The 17,996-nt window shown below is 45.1% G+C and overlaps 1 protein-coding gene across 1 annotated transcript; it reads left to right on the top strand.

The window, feature by feature from the left end:
• The first annotated feature begins 184 nt into the window (after nt 1-184).
• On the top strand, nt 185-16,566 carry TMEM17 (transmembrane protein 17). The gene is made up of 4 exons (XM_066587175.1): nt 185-635; nt 6,614-6,717; nt 10,437-10,550; nt 14,723-16,566. Exons 1-4 carry the CDS (start codon nt 527-529, stop codon nt 14,954-14,956), a joined length of 561 nt encoding a protein of 186 aa, XP_066443272.1. The 5' UTR covers nt 185-526; the 3' UTR covers nt 14,957-16,566.
• Nucleotides 16,567-17,996: the final 1,430 nt, after the last annotated feature.

The following is a 17,996-nucleotide window of genomic DNA, read 5'->3' as shown; positions in this document are numbered from 1 at the left end:
TAGGTTTAGGGTTAGGGTTAACTAAACCTAACCCTAACCCCAACCCTAAACCTAACCCTAAACACTAACCCTAAACCTTAACCCTAAAGCTTAACCCTAACACTAACCCTCTCCCCATCACCACGTAACCACCGGCATCACGTGACGGCTGACGTAAGACCTCCTTTCGCCCACTCCACTCTAGTCTCTCCTGTCGGGTTACCCACTTCCCGAGCCTCACACAGCGTCCCCTGTGCACCTCCCGGCCTCGGAACCTCCCCGGTGCCTTCCAACCTTCTTCCATCTACTAGACATCTCTGCAAACACTAATTTCGTCACCCTTAGCGAGTCATGTGACCGTGAAGTCACCTGACCTTATGACGCCAGACCTCCTTCTAGCAACTCCACTCTAGTCTCTACGGTGAACGACCCATCGCTAGCTGAAAGAGAGATGACGCAGGCGCAGTAATGTTCTCTCGCCGGTTACTCTGGTTGCTATAGAAACCGCTCCGCGCTTTGGCTTTGGCTGGGAAGCCCATAGCCGGACATGGCGCTGCCGGGGACGGTCCGTCGGCAGTTAGACACCATGACCCGCAGCATATTCAGTGATGTGAGACAAACGGCGCCGAACAAGAGCGAAGTGCCTGAATGCAGCGGTGAGTGTCGGTAGGTGGGTCACCTCAGGGGGTATGTCCCCATTCACACGGGCGTCAGCGCATTTCAGACGCCTGCATATACCGTGGACCGAAAATCGCTTACGCCCGTGTGTGTCGCCGTGCTTCTGTGGTGCAAAATCACTGCAGGTTTGCGCATGGAAAAAAAAATTGCGCAGAACGGTCCGTGTATCTGTCGCACATATATGCAGCGCATGCGCTGGTTTCCTGGTCGCCGCAGTGTACTTGCGCCGTCCCATTCTCCTCAATGGCCCATTGCGGTCCGTAATATGCGCTAAAATAGGACACAACCGAACATCGCGTGGAAAAAATCCGCTCATGTGAGCAAATCCGCTAATATCAATGGGTTCTTTTCACGGCGTGCAGAAATACTCGCGTGTGAACACGTGTATCCAGTTCTGTGTTCGCTTTGGCGGGAAACAAAGCCCAGCCCCGCCCAGTTGTCAAACAATGGAGCGTCAGAAGTAAGGAATACTTGTAAATACTCCCTATTGGCCCCCGAGGGATCCAATCACAGGGCGCCTGGCGAGCTGCATGTTGATTGGTTGGTGTGGCGATTATCACAAGCAGAGATCGAGAAAGCAGGGAATGCTGGGATATTTCAGCTGTGAAGCCGGCAGAATCGTGAATACAGCTCCTCTGGGTTGTAGGCGCGCTCACACGGGCGGTCCTGGAAATACGCCGTTTTTTCACGGATCCAGAATTGCACATATTTAAAGGGGTTGTCCCGCGCCGAAACGTTTTTTTTTTTTTTCAATAGCCCCCCTGTTCGGCGCGAGACAACCCCGATGCATGTGTTGAAAAAAAAAAACGGATAGTGCTTACCTGAATCCCCGCGCTCCGGTGACTTCTTACTTATCTTGCGAAGATGGCCGCCGGGATCTTCACCCTCGGTGGACCGCAGGTCTTCTGTGCGGTCCATTGCCGATTCCAGCCTCCTGATTGGCTGGAATCGGCACACGTGACGGGGCGGAGCTACGAGGAGCAGCTCTCTGGCATGAGCGGCCCCATTCAACACGGAGAAGACCGGACTGCGCAAGCGCGTCTAATCGGGCGATTAGACGCTGAAAATTAGACGGCACCATGGAAACGGGGACGCTAGCAACGGAACAGGTAAGTGAATAACTTCTGTATGGCTCATAATTAATGCACAATGTACATTACAAAGTGCATTAATATGGCCATACAGAAGTGTATAGACCCACTTTGTTTCGCGGGACAACCCCTTTAATAATAATCGTGCGCATAAGAAAAAAAAAACGCAAGAAGGATCGTTAGATTTTTGCTGCTTTCTTGCGTATTTGCGGCGTATTTTTAACGCTCCCATAGACTGGCGCGGGGGATTTGGGTCCGTAATATGGATCAATGTGGGGCATGCTGCTTTTTTTTTTTTTTTTCTTCACGCACATGAAAAACGTACATTTACAAACCGCAATGCGGGTCTGTGGGGGTTACGCTGCCTGTATTCTACACGCGGAAGGCCGGATTCGCACGGATGTATTTGCGCGTGTGATACGCAGAGAATAGAGCCCATTCATTCTCATTGTTATTTTATCTGCGCGTTTCGGCCGCACAAAACATGGATCACACTCTATTATCCTGGTGGGGGGGGGGGGGTGGCGCCAATGCGTGCGCAATACACGCGAGGGGCGACCTCCCCTTTCGGCATTTAAATCCTGTCTGTCTGTAGATGAGATCGCAGGGAGCCGTGCAGGTGTCAAAGGCCCCATGTCAGAGGCCCCATGGCTCTCTCGGCAGACTGTCCATCAAGCCATCCCGTGGGGTGGCTTGATAGGCTGCCTGTCAGATTGCAGTATGATGTAATGCTATGGCATTACATCATACTGCAGGAGCGATCAAAGCATCGCTAGTTGTGGTCCCCTAGGGGGACTAAAAGAAAAAGTAACAATAAGATCAATAAAGTTTTACTAATTGTAAAAAAAAAAAAGTACTAAAAATTTAAATCACCCCCCCTTTTGCCATATCTATAATAAAACAATCTAAATCATAAAAAAGTACATATTTTGTATCGCTGCGCCCATAAAACTCTGATCTAAGTAGCGCATTATTTACCGTGCACAGTGAACGTTGTACGAAAAAAAATAAATGCACTTTTCGGTCACCCGCTCTCCAAGAAAAAAAAAATGATAAGAGTACAATACATATATATGTACCTGTTAGCGGAGGACGCCAAGAGATTCAATATGCCGTCATCGGTGGGGAGGGGAATCCGTAAGTGAACATGTACACTCACTTCTATGGAACGCATTCAAACTAAACTTTATTCAACAGTGTCTATGAGACAGTGTTCAGTTGTCAATGGAGAGCCGGGGATGTGAGTGTAATATAACCACCAGGTGAGCTTACACTCATTTATATATCAATTCAGGCCCTCCCCTGACATACTTATGTATTCCGAAATGGTACCAACATAGCTACAGGACGTCTCGCAAAAAATGAGCCCGCGCACAACCCCGGCAACGGAAAAGTAAAAAAAGTTATTGTGCGCAGAAAGTAATTAGAGAAAATTAAATGTCGTTGAAAAAAATACAAGTACTACAGCAAATAAAACCTCTACAAGTTTGGTATGGTAGTAATCGCACTGACCCGTAGAATAAAGTTATCAGGTCGCTTTTATTCCACTTCGTGCGCCGTAGAAAATAAAGACGCAGCGAAAGATGGCGGAATGTCGTTTTTGGTTGTTTTTTTTTCATTTTACTACACTTAGAATTTTTAAAAAGTTTTTCAGTACATTATATGGTACTTTAAATAGCACCATTGAAAAATACAACTCGTCCTGCAAAAAACAAGACCTCATGCAGCGACGTCGATGGATAAATAAAGGAGGTACGACTTTTTAAAAGGGGAGACGAAAGAACGAAAATGCGAGGAAAAAAGGGCCGCGTCCTTAAGGGGTTAATCGGCATGTCTTTGTTTGCAACAAGCAAATCAATAAGCCCCTCGGGCACAAAAAATACAGTAAAATGTTGCGCTCGTGCGTGCGCAAGTACACATACGCTCATGTAAGGGGGCCTAATACGGGTGGCCTATACACCCTTGTGAGCCCTATGGGCATATTACCCATAGACACTTTGTAGCCAATTAGGATATTTACACAAAAACGGTCCGCGTGAAAAAAAAGTGGCAGCATGTCCTTTTCTGGTTCGAATTACTTACTAGAATTGCGCGTTCGATGTCTCAGTACCGGCGGCTCGGACCGCACATTTACAGTAGCAGCAGTGAGATTTTCAAAAACTCATCCACACGCTGCGGAAGAAATCAGCGCTACGGCCCAATGTCCCCGGGAACCCGCCCACGGGGAAGCACGGGCGTCTGCGCCTCAGGTAACACATGCGGATTTGTTTTCCCGGATTCCGCATGAGGAAAACAAATAGTAATATACTCCATTGTAGGGCGGATTCCGTGCGGACCGCTTCTATTAAGGTTAACCCCTTAGTGACGGAGGTTTTTTGCTTTTTTCCATTTTTGTTTTTTCCTCCTCCCTTTTAAAAAATCGTAGCACCTTTATTTATCCATCGACGTCGCTGTATGAGGGCTTGTTTTTTGCGGGACGAGTTGTATTTTTCAATGGCACTATTTATTGTACCATATAATTTACTGAAAAACGTAAAAAAAATTCTTAGCAGAGAGAAATGGAAAAAAACGACATTCCACCATCTTTCGGTGCGTCCTGTTTCTACGGCGCACAAACTGCAACAAAAACGACCTGATATTTTTATTCTATGGGTCAGTACGATTACTAAGATACCAAACTTACAATATTTCACAGAGTAGGCAGAGCAAAAAGTCTCCAAATTTAACTTGAGTAGCCCTTTCACCACTGTGATACCAAACTTACATAGTATTTTTTATGCTGTAGTACTTGCATTTTTTTTAAAGATATTTAATTTTTTTCAATTATTTTCTGCCGTCATTTTTTGCGTGTAATACCTTTTTTATTTTTCCGTTGACGTAGTTGAGCAAGGGCTCATTTTTTGCGGGATGTCCTGTAGTTTCCGATAGTATCAATTTGGAATACATATGACTTTTGGATCGCTTTTTATTGCGTTTTTTCTGGAAGACAGGGTAACTAAAAAAGTGTATTTCTGGCGTTCTTTATTTTATTTTTTTCGGACGACGTTCACCGTGCAGGAAAAATAATGCACTACTTTGATAGATCGGACTTTTACGGACGCGGCGATACCAAATACATATTTTTATTTTCTGATTTAGATTTTTTAGTAGTCCCCCAGGGGGACTTTAACATGCGATACTTTGATCGCTCCTGCAGTATGACGTAATGCTATAGCATTACGTCATACTGCTTTTTTACAGGCAGGCTATCAAGCCACTCTACGGCGATGGCTTGATAGGCAGTCTGCTAAGGCAGCCCTGGGGCCTTTCATTAGGCCCCCGGCTGCCATGACACCTGCACGGCTCCCCCGATCTCACCGCGGGGGGGCCGTGCGGGACCCCCGAACAGCGTTCGGGGCATTTAAAGGGTTAATAGCCGCAATCGGCCGAACGGCTAAGCGCAGCTATTGCCCGCGGGTGTCAGCTGTAATAAACAGCTGACGCCCGCGCTGTATGGAGGGAGATAGCGGCGCTACCTCCCTCCATACACGTTCTGCAACAGCAGGACGTAGTTTTGCGATGGCCCCGTCACTAAGGGGTTAATGGAGGCCGTCCGATCCGCGGACCCTCAGCAAATGACATTGCAGACGTGCCGCGAACTCCGCAAGAAAGCAGGAGTTTAATAAAAAACGAACTTCTGCGCATATGTGGCGGCCGACACTTCACACACATCGGCAGTGCAGAAAATAGAAGACCCGGACAGGTACGCAGGGAGCTCGGCTGCGGGCAAGGGCGGACTCCGCTGCTGCGGCTCCCACCTGCCCGTGGGCATGAGCCATAAATCAGAGGGGAATTTAAAGCCGCATTGTGTCAATTTTAGCAGCGGATTTGGGGTGTGGATTTCACTTATTCAAATGAGGGGATGAAATCCACCTCAAATTCTCACCATACGGCGCTGATTTTGCGCTGCTGATTTGTTGCGGCATTCCCACTACAGACATTCTGCAGCAAGCTCCGCCTCCTGTGGATGTAGCCTGCGGCTGTGTTACTGCTGGGCATATTCACAGCACATTTTGTGTGGGTGGGGGAGAGCAGAGCGCCTCCTTTCTGTGAAATAATATGGTGCATTGTAGGATGGAGATTAGGGGGTTGGGGGCCACAGTTGCTTTGTAAGGAACGCCGCTAAGGGGCCACAATTACTTGGTGGAAGTGTGCAGAGACAGATTGGCCGTCTGGACCTGGATAGAGAATAAAAGGGAAGCCTCCTCCGTCTCTCACAGAATCTATCACTGGGCGCTGCCCTGCTGGGACGTTCCCCTCATCCTTCCCGTTGAGAGCCTTCAGGATAGGTCATCAATATCCGATCCGATCCTCGGCGATCAGCTGAAATAGTAAAGGTCCCGGACAACCCCTTTAACAGGGAGGCTACACTTTTCACTGCCTTGTCGACCATTACCTGTGAGGAGTTAGATTTTGGATGGAGCTACTGTGTATGGGAGAGTGTTAGGGCAGCAGTAATGCAGTCCTAAGCTCGCTCACGACCTGAAGGTTGCGAGTTCAATCCCTGCTTGGTTCATGTAGTCGGCTCAAGGTTGACTCAGCCTTCCATCCTTCTGAGGTCGGTAAAATGAGTACGCAGCTTGGTGGGGGGTAAAAGATGACTGGGGAAGGCAATGGCAAACTACCCCGCAAAAGCAGTCTGATGTGACATCACCCTACGAGTCAGTCTTGCACCAGCGGACTTTATCTTACTGTGTGAAGTAGACTCAGATGAGCCCCACCGCGTGGCCCCCGCAGGGATGATCTATATCTTTGTGTTGCCCTTTACATTCTATACTGACTGTTCAAGTTCCTTTGATGTGACTAATTATTTCCTTCTCTTTCAGAGGTCGACATTGTCTCCAGCTTAACACTGCAGATGTCGCTCTACTTCAACACATTTTATTTCCCCGTCTGGTGGATCTGCGATGTTTTAATGCTTCAATTAAAGGTACTAATTAAAATGGTTGTGTTGATGAACATGATACATACTGTCAATCTAGTCAAATTAGTCTTCTATTGTTAGAGTACTTTCTCAGCATGTCTCTTTTCATTAGACATTCTTCATGAATTGTTTATTAGAGGCTTCTAGTGAGCGTCACAGTAGCAAAATAAATGACATATGGTACCTCTCCGCCTAGTCGTGGTGCATCTGGCATTTCTGCAGGAAGATTAGATCATATAGGCTTCTCGTGCGAGCTGCTCCCCATCATAATGAGACCAACACGGCTTATGTTTTTTCCGAACTGCATGCTGGGATATAACAACTACATTGTATGAAGAAGAAGAAAACCTCATCAGGCTTCACTGAGATGCTAATAAGTGTTGGGCTTTATGGAATAGAAATTGACAAGAATTCCATAACTGGAGCAAGTTCAGAGAAGAGCTACCAAGATGGTGAGCGGTCTGCAAATCATGTCCTATGAGGAACGGTTAAAGGATCTGGGAAGGTTTAGCTTACAGAAGAGAAGGCTGAGAGAAGACTTAATAGCTGTCTACAAATATCTGAAGGGCTGTCACAGTGCAGAGGGATCAGCCCTATTCTCATTGGGAAAGACTAGAAGCAATGGGATGAAACTGAAAGGGAGGAGACACAGATTACATATTAGACAGTGAGGGGGATCAATGAGTGGAACAGGTTGCCACGGAAGGTGGTGAGTTCTCCTTTTTCAATGGAAGTGTTCAAACTGAGACTGGACAGACATCTGTCTGGGATGATTTAGTGAATCCTGCACTGAGCCATTCTACGTGAAGTACATGTAGCGACATTTTGGACTAAGTTGTCCTTTATTAAGCTAAACATCTAGAGTAGGGTAATTACCTTGTCTGACCCTTATCCAGAAAGGGTATAGTGGAAGGGGGTCCTGATCCCAAGAGAAATCCACCACTCAAGTTACCAGGAACCTGGAGTCTGATGTTGAAATTCAGCATAGTCGATCAGTCTTTCCTCCGATGTCATCGGTTAGGGTTAATGCAGAGACCCTCATGCAACAGTTTGTCATTGGGTTCAAATACGTTTTCACTAATGGTGATGCAGGGCCTTGATGGGGTTTCTCCACTACATAAAATTAGTAAAAGCGCTGTGTCCTTTCTGGTTGTTGCTGATCAGGACATGTGACTGCTGAAGCCAATCGCTTACCACAGCAGTGACCTTTTACAGCTAGTGATTGGCTGCAGCAGTCACATGTCCTGGTCAGCAGCAACCAAGAAGGTTGTGGAGCAACTTTATGTAGTGGAGAAACCCCTTCAGACCTGACTGGAGATGAGCGAGCATGCTCGACTAGGGCAATTAACTGCCTACTCGTCCGAAAAGATTTGGGGGACAGCGGGGTGGAGCGGGGGAGCAGGGGGGAGATCTCTCTCTCTCCATCTCTCTCTTTGTCTGTCTCTCTCTCTCTCTCCCCGCTGCCCCCCGAATCTTTTCGGACAAGTAGGAGTGGGCAGTTACTCAAAAAGCGATGCTCGTTCAAGTAATTGCTCTAAGCGAGCATGTTCGCTCATCTCTAGACCTGACTGATCAGTGAGGACTCTGCACCCAGCACTATACATGCTGCTCCAATCAGAAGGCGCCGCCAGGACCTTGGATGCATTGGGAGAGCAGATTTCCTGCTTCTTTACACCTGCTGTTGTGTGCATACTGATTACTAAATGCACCAATCTATGGCAGCACAAAAAAAGTGCATCCAATAGTCCAAAAAATGGTATATAACTCTGGCACAGATGTAGGGGGATAAAAAGTCTTTTCATACTTGTTTGTCTTTTGTTTTCTATTACATATCATGTTGAATTATTGAATAATTATAGGCTGTTTGTTTGCGCAAAGTATTTTTTATACTAAAGAAAAATGAAATAACATGCAATTATTATTCCATCTTTTTAATCCCATTAAGGCCTCATGTCCGCGGGGAAAATCAGGCCCGCCGTGGATTCTCCATGCAGAATCCACAGCGGGTCCCTCCGACCATGATTCTTAAAAAGAAGATTTTTCTTTCTTTGGCCCGGCGGATGCGCTCAGCATGCCGGCGCCGGGCACTCTTTTTTTTTTTTTTTTTTACTCTTGCTCTCCCACGCCGGAGAGTAGGAATTCAGCTGTGGGTGTGCCGCGGATCCGGACGTCTTCCATAGGCTTCTCTGCAGGAGACCCGCACTAAAATGGAGCATGCTGTGGGTGTTTTCCCGCACCCGCAATTCGCGTCTCAAGGGGAAAATTACATCCGCAGGTATTTAACTACCTGCGGGTATCCAATGCATGCCTATGGGGCGCGGATCACGCGTGCGGGACACCCGCTGCGGTTCTGTCTCTGTGGACATGAGGCCTAAGAGATCACTGTTTTATTTTAAATGAATCTTGTCGCATACTCCCCTATCCATTACCCTCTGCATCGCTGCGACACAGACTGCTATTAGAACAGCACTGGGGCGGCGACCAATCCACATCAGAAACATCCGACATGAATTTTGAACAAAAATCCACATAAGAAATATGCGCAATTTACTGCGGCGTCTCATTTGAACGTGACACGGATCTACATCCGGATTAGCCGGACTCAATGGGTCTAAGTTACATTGCATTTTCTGACACGCTTTATGTGTCAAAAATGAGTTTGTCAGTTGTGTGTTCAGTTTTGTTTTCTTCTATCCATAAGATGCATTTCAAATCCACATGTTGAAAAATCCACATTGTATGAACAACAGCTCAGATTCCTATTAGGCCGCTTCCACACGGGTGACGTGATATCGCCGCGAGACAATCGCAGCGATATTGCATGGGTGGTCTGTGCATGTTGACTGACAGCTACGGTATCTGTGTGTCCATTGGACTGTTCAGCACAGAATGTGCATTGATGTAAAGGAATAAAAATCCAAGTAAGGAATTCTTCACCCGAGGGATAGTCTCACGTGCCTCTGAATAGATTCATTCACATGGCATGTTCTGTCTTTGGGCGTTCCCTCGGAATACTTTGCTTATTTGTTTTCAATAGTCATCACGTGGCACTCAAATGCCGTGCGATCTGCATGCGAGTGTGATATTTCCCATTCAAATCAATGCAAAACACTTGTGATCCTATTCACACGCTTGAAATGCGCACATGAGGATCGCAATTTCACCGAAGTGATGCGTTCTTAAAAAGTAAAATGCTTCACATCGTCATGAAAAATGCACGTTGACAAGTGCGATATAAATGCACATCCCGACTAAGCGACCAACGAGAGAGAGAGAAAAAAGCTTGTGACCCGGCGTACCACATACTAAAATGCTCGGGGTTCCCATTGACTTCAATGGGGTTCGTTACTCGATTAGAGCTCTCAAATATTACAAAAAGCTCGACTCGAATAACGCAGGCCCGAGCATTTTGGTACTCACTCATCTCTAGACAGGAACCATTATCGCTGGGACGACCGGTCAGGCATCTACGCCCAACCAGTAGTCCCATGTAAAATGGCCCTACTATTCTCTGACCCTTTGCTCCTCCGGACCAGCAAGTATCTTGTGAACTCTTACCGTATCTTTCATGCTTCCACACACTTAGACTTGTATCCTGCAATAAAGCCTTCAGTTCTGTTCTAACGGACCTGGTTTGAGGCATCGATGTGTCACTCGGATCCTTAGGTCCTCGCTCAGTGCTACAATCTGCATTTATGTACATTCGTCACATTTTGTTTTGGCAGTACGTTCTGCTTCCTGATCATTACAAATTCATCCTTGTGACTCTTCTGATTCTGATGTCCGTGATTGAAGTGATTCGATTATACCTTGGATATAGCGGAAACCTGCAAGAGAAGGTAAGCTGGAGCCTAGGAAATGCTATGCTGTGTGTGATTGCCACTTCAGGAGGGCGTCAGTTCTAGAAATGTTTAACAGATTTCTTAAAGGGCCACTCCGGTGATATATATATATATATAATTATGCAGCTCTCCCCCCAAGTATATAGAAGTGAACTAGTGTTCCCTCTGTTAGCTATTTCACTCTATCTGAAACTCCCATGCCCTTTTTTCTCAGGCGGACATGGGATTTCACTTCTGTCCAGCTCAGATTTCCTTACCTTTATGTATCCTTAAATTAAGTCAGTGTGTATGATACGATTACATGGAGCTATCACAGAGCCTGCCTAGAGGAGGACACAGAATCTCCTGGCACAGTTACTGATGATCACACAGCTCCTGTCACACAGTTATAATAGAGGAGATCACAGCTCATCCTACTTACTGTATACTTATGCTCTGTAGCTTATTTAGGTGAATATGGAAGGTAATGATAATTAAACTCCCCTATCCTTCCAAGATAGGTAGAAATGGTATGACTTTAGCTAATGCTGTGCTGATGCATCATGGGATTGATGTGAAAGTAAAACCAAAATCTCCAAACATCAAGATGGTGATAAGCAACAGGCAGGAGGCTGACCTGCAAATAAGTGGATGTCTCAACTATGAATTGCAGCCAGAGTGTGACATGCAATTAGAGGAGTGGGGCAGGCATGAAAAAATGTGTTTTTGTCAAGACCGGCTCTTTAAAATAACGTCAAAGCTTCTTGTCTGAGTGCTGATCTGGTCTGATTGGCCCATGTCTCAGGGCTTTTCTTGGTTTCTTTTGGATCAGTTGCCAGTTTAAAAAAGTTCCGTGATTTTCTCCTTCCTGGTAGAGTTTCTATTTTAATTCCTTACTTTTAAGTTTTTATTGACTGATATAAAGCAAAAAGTTGACAAGTCTATGCTTAGGGCCCATTTACATGTTGGGCAAATGATGCCCGATAGCGCGTCCCAGTGAAGCTCTTCCTGTGCTGCTACATGGGAGCGAGTATGGCCAGTGGGGTGGCCGGGGGAGCGTTCTTCCCCCGCCCGCCTCCATTCACTGTAAGCAGACAGTCCTGCAGAACTGAACGACTTATCATTCAGGTTAGTGCATGCAGAAACTGAATGACTGAACAACTCTCGCTCAGTCGTTCAGTCTCTGCATGCATTTAAAGTGCAGTTTTTGTGGGAGGAGCTGTACTTTTTAATGGTACCAGTTTGTTGATCCATGCGATGTTTGTTCAAGTTCTATTTCTTTTTTGTAAGGCAAGATAGGCAAATTTATTTTTGCCATGATTTTTGTATTTTTTTTTTATGGTCTGCGCTGTGTGGGTCAAATGTGCTAACTTTTTTTCTCTGGGTCATTACAAACGCAGCAATACCACATACATGATTTCATTTTTTTACATAGTAAATGGGAAAGTTGCAATAAAGAAGTTTTTTTTATAAAGTTTTATTATTTTTACTATATTTTTAAATACTTTTTAAACTTTTTATTTTTGTCCCACTGGGGGACTTAATTTTTAGCATATTTTATCATTCTTCTGAAACACCACTATACTTCAGTATAATAGTGCATTAGAAAGCCTTTGAGGCTCAGCAGAGGCTGAGCCTATAAGGCCACCGTAGCTGGCAGACCCATCGGCTACATTCAAGCGTCCAGGTGCCATAGCAACTCCCTCTGTCGGCCTTTTACATGCCACGGTTGCACTGACTGCGGCGTGTAAAGGGTCAAACACCAGAGATCCGAGGTTTCTTCGCTTCCCGGTGTTAAAGCAAGTGCCAGTCTGTCATCCAACTGCTGAGCCCCCGGCACATGAGACGCCCGCCAGGCTTCTAATGCAGCACCATCAAAAGACAGTGGTGCAGCACCATAAACATAAGTTATAGGGCTGTTAGAGAGGTGACAGGGGGCCGGGTGATGCAGTTTTCTTTATACTCCTACTCCTTTTTTACCAAGGTTTCCCCCTCTGAAGATTGCATGCCGCAGAGACATCTGACTCTGTTCAGATTGCCATGCACGCCCCCTCCCATAGACTTGTATAGGAAAGTACAAACACGGCAATCTGAAAAGAGTCGGATGTCTGTGCGCCGTGCAGTCTTCATAGTGGGAATCAGGGAGTATGCGAGTATGCAGAATACATTACCTCCCCTAACAGCGCCAGAACTTTAGTTTTAGTTTTTGTTACTGTAGGGAGGTGACAGGTTCCCTTTAAATCAAGTTTTAATGTTAAACATTTTTTTTTTCATTGTCCTTATTCCGTATATTCAAAAAAAGAAAATCCCAACATCTTGCAGTTTTGACCACTAGGCCTAGTCTGACACGTCTTGTTTGAAAACTTGTCATATGTCATCTCATTACATTCACAGTAAAGATTATAATGAAAGGTACCTCCAGTATACAGATAACACAGGATCCTCCATTCACAATATGGTCACAGCTCACCTCTCCCCCCTCACTGCATAGTAACCTCTGCACAGAGCTTGGATAGAACATTCTCCCAAAGAAGTCCCCTCCAGCCTATTGTGTCTGTGGTTCATGAGGCTGCTGTACAGAACAGGAAGCGGCAACGATATTGAGCCTAGTGGCCAGAGTGATAACTGCAAGATTTACCAAAATTTAACAAATAGAAAATCTGTGTAAGGGTGACTGACTACTGCAGTTCTTTTTCACTGCAAAATTCGCAGCGTTTTTTTTTTCCTCCAGGGGTCTATGGGACTTGTTAATTTTAAAATCGCATAGCGCAAAATCGCGATTTTGCGGTAAATTGCGATTGTGCAACGATGCGTTTTTAACATTAGAAAGCCCCATAGACACCTGGGGGAAAAAACGCAGCAAATTTGCAAACGCTAGTGGGTAGTCACCGTAACCTGCAGACTTGATTTAAACACCAGGTCATTTTGTGCTCACATGTTCCCTTTAACATGAGTGTAACCATTGCCTGACAAGAGTGTTAAATCATCCAAATTAGGATGGGGGAGGCCAACATTAATCGCTGAGTACATATTGGGCTGCTTCTTCCACAAGTTCTCAAGAAGGCCAAGTTTTGACTGGAATGTGTGACTTTTCCAGCCTGATGATACAAGAGCGGACTATTCTTCCACCCTCGAGTGGTTTAGCTGAGGCTTGTTGCAGGGTCGTCCCTTTCCCTGTTTGAACTTCATGGGAACAATGCGGCAGGTATATTTTTGTATACTCCTCTTAGCCAGACTCTTGATTCCAGAGACTTCAGAACTGTCTAGTGAGGTGCAAAAAGGGTTTAAAATAAGTCACAAATCTGGTGCATGGCATGTATCCTGCAATTTGTCCCAAAAGTCAGCCACATTTTGCTTAGTAAATTTCCCCCAAGAATCTTTCCACCTATTAGACCTCCAATGAGAAAAAATTTTTCAGAAATAAATATAAAATATATAAGTATACCTGAGTTTTCAAAATCATTCCAGGCCTACATTGGCCGCTGCGTTGTAGCTGTTTGCACCCCGTTTTAGCTATGTTGATTCCGTTTTACATGTAGATTTTCCTATTTTTCTGCTGTCCTGATGTTTGTAGTCCATTTACAGGTAGGGTGTCCCCTAAGCAGCCATTCTGCCAGTACTGCACTGGCTGAGACTACCCCTCCCCCCCACCTCCCATGCTGCCTTGCACAGGCCTGCAAGGCAGCTGAATGTCTGTCACTTATTGTTGCATGTAGTAACTAGCAGTGTCCCCATGTCCCTTCTTACTAGAGAAGCCAAATGCCTAACAACAGGCAGTGGATTTCAAAGCTGCTAATAGTGGTTGATCTAGTGGTTTATTCGCCTTTCCCGGCTCTGGCGTCATGTCTTGCTATGCTCTAGAGTGAAGTAAAAAAAAATCCAACTGACTCTCGCTAAATTGACATAGCTTCCGGCTGCCATTTCTAGCATGGCGGCTGACAGCAGACATACCCCTTAAATAACGAGCAGCTGTATTCTGCTGACTATAAAGCCTGGTTGCCAGAGAGGAACCACATGATCGCAGCCACTACACGGTTCTCAGATGGAGTCGTGGCCTCAACTATGTAATGCCTTCTAGCCAATCAGCTCAGACCTTTTTAAATTAGATGCTCTTCATAAGACTTGTTATGGGGGGTATATATTAAGTACATATATATATTTTGCTAATGCTGTCTTGTGTTTTTCACTAGGTTCCTGAACTCGCTGGATTTTGGCTGCTCAGCATCCTATTACAGTTGCCCCTTCTACTCTTTCTTCTATGTGACCCCGGCGTGAAACCGTTGCCACTCGACCGAGCCTCGCATGGAATACTGGCAGCGTTTTTGCTCTTTCAGATTCCCGTGTCGACACTTACTCTACGGAAAACCACCCGACGTCTTGCTGGAAGATTTCACCAGCTTGGAGACTTGAGAGAACACGCTTAAAGGGTCACAGTTACAGTGGGAGCGATAGTCCCACTCTGTTATCAGAGCCGCAGCGGCGGTGGGGACTGCCAACTTGTACAGAACAGTAAATATTGCACATCTGCTGCTTGTCTGGGACTTGGAAAGTAACTGGTCTTGTTTAGTTAATTCAGTATCTTTTTAAAGGTTCCCTGCAATTCGACAAATGCGCCTTATGGACATCGTATTTATGTCCTTGTTTTAAAGTACAACCATCAATTTAAAAAAAACTTGACAGAATTTGGACAAGTGGGGGTCCAGACGCTAAGACCCCTTACCGATTGCCAGTACGAAGCAGCAGAAACGCCCAGCCGAGCATCATCTCATCTCGCTAGCTGAAATTGAGCTGATTTTTTGTGAAACTAATAGGAAACAATCATTCAAGGCTACATATGAGGCTGAAAATGTAATTTTTGATTAAAGGGTCATGCCAGAATAGAGTTTTACCACCTGTTCATAGGTTAGGTGATAAGTCTGATTGGAGGGAGTCTCACCACAGAGACCCTCCGCTGATGATGAGTACTGGGATTCTGTGTTCCCCTCTCCTTCTCGCTGCAGTGAAAAGGAGCTCAAGTGGAGCAGCAGCTGAGCATACACATTGTCGCCCCAGTGGGACTGACTGAGGCGGAAGGGTGCTTGGCTATCTATAGCAGTAGCACTTAAATAAATGCAGCGGCAGTATGTATGCTGCTGCACTCAAGCCCTGCCTCACTACAGTGAGGGAAGTAAGAGGGATACAGGACCCCTATACACGGGATCAATGGGGTCACGGTTGTGAGAACCCAAACTCATAGAATGGTAGAGTTGGAAGGGACCTCCAGAGTCATCGGGTCCAACCCCCTGCTCAGTGCAGGATTCACTAAATCATCCCAGAAAGATATTTGTCCAGCCTTTTTTTGAACACTTTCATTGAAGCAGAACTCCCCACCTCCCGTGGCAACCTGTTCCACTGATTGATCCCCCTCACTGTCAGAAAGTTTTTCCTAATGTCTAATCTGTGTCTCCTCCTTTTCAGTTTCATCCCATTGCTTCTAGTGTTTCCTTGTGCAAATGAGAATAGGGCTGATCCCTCTGCACTGTGACAGCCCTTCAGATATTTGTAGACAGCTATTGTCTCCTCTTAGCCTAAACATTCCCAGATCCTTTAACCATTCTTCATAGGACATGATTTGCAGACCGCTCACCATCTTGGTAACTCTTTTTTTAACTTGCTCCAGTTTGTCTTTATCTTTTTATAATCAGGGTGCCCAGAACTGGACACAGTATTCCAGATGAGGTCTGACTAAGGAAGAGTAGAGGAGGATAATTACCTCAAGTGATCTAGACTCTATGCTTCTCTTAATACATCCCAGAACTGTGTTTGCCTTTTTGGCTGCTGCATCACATTGTTGACTCATGTTCAGTCTGTGATCTATTAGTATACCCAAGTCTTTTTCACCTATCAGACTTTAACTCCTGTGGATTGATGATAAAATTCAATTCTGGCACAATCTGTTTAACCTTGATATCAAGCTCTGTCACATTATATGTCAATATTTTTGCACTTTGTATATGAAATGTTATTTTTTTAATAAATCACATCACTACCCTAACATTCAGAATTTTTGGCCTTCTCCAGAAATGCAATACTCCATGGTAATGGGCCATTGAAGAAAAAGTAGCAGCGTGAGGTGGCTACACAAAGATAATGGGCAATGTCAGATAGTTGTAGATATGTTTGCAGATTGTTCTATAGGTATGTAGAAATTAAACCAAAAATGATTATTTTCATAAAGATCTAGGGACATATGCATAAGTTTGCATTACAACTTAAAGGAAATAATTTTTTGTTTTTGAAACCTTTTTAAACATTCCTTTTGTTAAAAGCTGTTTGCTTTGCTTTTTTCCTCTTAAAGGACCACTCTGGCGAAAACTGTTTTGCATCCCTTCCATGCTCACCTGATTGCCTGTCACACTTTAGAGATCTCCTCAGTGTATTGCTGTCATTTCCATGCCGTGCAGCACCCTGTTTGATGCTTATCAGGCACCATCATGATGGTGGGATTTTGGGGTTTTGTTTTCACATCTGTCCCATGATGCATCAGCATAGCATTAGCTAGAGACCATACCATTTCTGCCTGCTGGGGGGGGGGGGGGGCAGTTTAATTATTATTACCTTCTATATTCACCTAAAAAAGCTACAGACCATAAGTATACAGTCAGGAGGATGAGATGTGATCTCCTCTATTATAACTGTGTGACAGGAGCCATGTGATCACCATCAGTAACTGATAGGAGTGCCTTGTCCCCATCTAGGCAGTTTCTGTGATAGGGTTCATATAACAGCATCACACAGACTGAGAAATTGATTAGTTTCAGACAACATAACTCCAAGTAGATCTGAACTGATTACAACTGAGATCACATGACCATCTAAGGATAAAGAGGCCAGGAGATTCAGACAGAAATAAGTAACCAAGGTAACAAACACTAGCTCACTTATATACCGGGAGAGGGGGCAGCTGCATAATGAATGGGGGGAAAGAAATCACCAGAGTGGCCTTTTAATTCACCTTTCAGGTGTTTGTCATGACAATTTGCATAAAACATACTTTTTAAACAATTGCAGTATTCCAATTGGCCTCTAGATGTCAGCAGAATTTGCATTTTCTTGCAGCGCTTTTCAGCTTCACTTCTGAAATGAATGGCAAAAGAAAAACTAGCAATACCTGCCATAACATTAAAACATTGTTATGCCTAATATTGTGTAACTCCCTTTGGTCCCGTTCATACAGTATTTTTTGAATGGGGAAATGGGAGTAAGCTGCTGTGAGAAACCTCCAATGGCGGCTTATCTCCAAGAACAAAAGGTTTAGGCAAGTTGAAATGTAACTGCCCAATCCTTATCTTCCCTTGCCATCTGCTGTCGGGAGGCTGTCGTACTACTTCGGTGGTCGGCTGCTGCTGCAGATATTGGCATCCGGCCAATAAATGTCTACTGTGCACTGCCAGCTTAATTCCTGCAAGTTGAGTTGGATTGGAC

The sequence above is a fragment of the Eleutherodactylus coqui genome, chromosome 13 (assembly GCF_035609145.1).
Source record: "Eleutherodactylus coqui strain aEleCoq1 chromosome 13, aEleCoq1.hap1, whole genome shotgun sequence".
Classification (NCBI taxonomy): Eukaryota; Metazoa; Chordata; class Amphibia; order Anura; family Eleutherodactylidae; genus Eleutherodactylus; species Eleutherodactylus coqui.
This window is presented reverse-complemented; position numbering and strand designations above follow the sequence as displayed.

What these genes read in the sequence shown, in the direction of transcription:
- TMEM17 (XM_066587175.1), top strand. Translation starts at nt 527, where the DNA reads ATGGCGCTGCCGGGGACGGTCCGTCGGCAGTTAGACACCATGACCCGC. An exon ending in CGAAGTGCCTGAATGCAGCG is followed by an intron (nt 636 to 6,613) that starts GTGAGTGTCGGT and finishes CTTCTCTTTCAG; the next exon opens with AGGTCGACATTGTCTCCAGC. An exon ending in GCGGAAACCTGCAAGAGAAG is followed by an intron (nt 10,551 to 14,722) that starts GTAAGCTGGAGC and finishes GTTTTTCACTAG; the next exon opens with GTTCCTGAACTCGCTGGATT.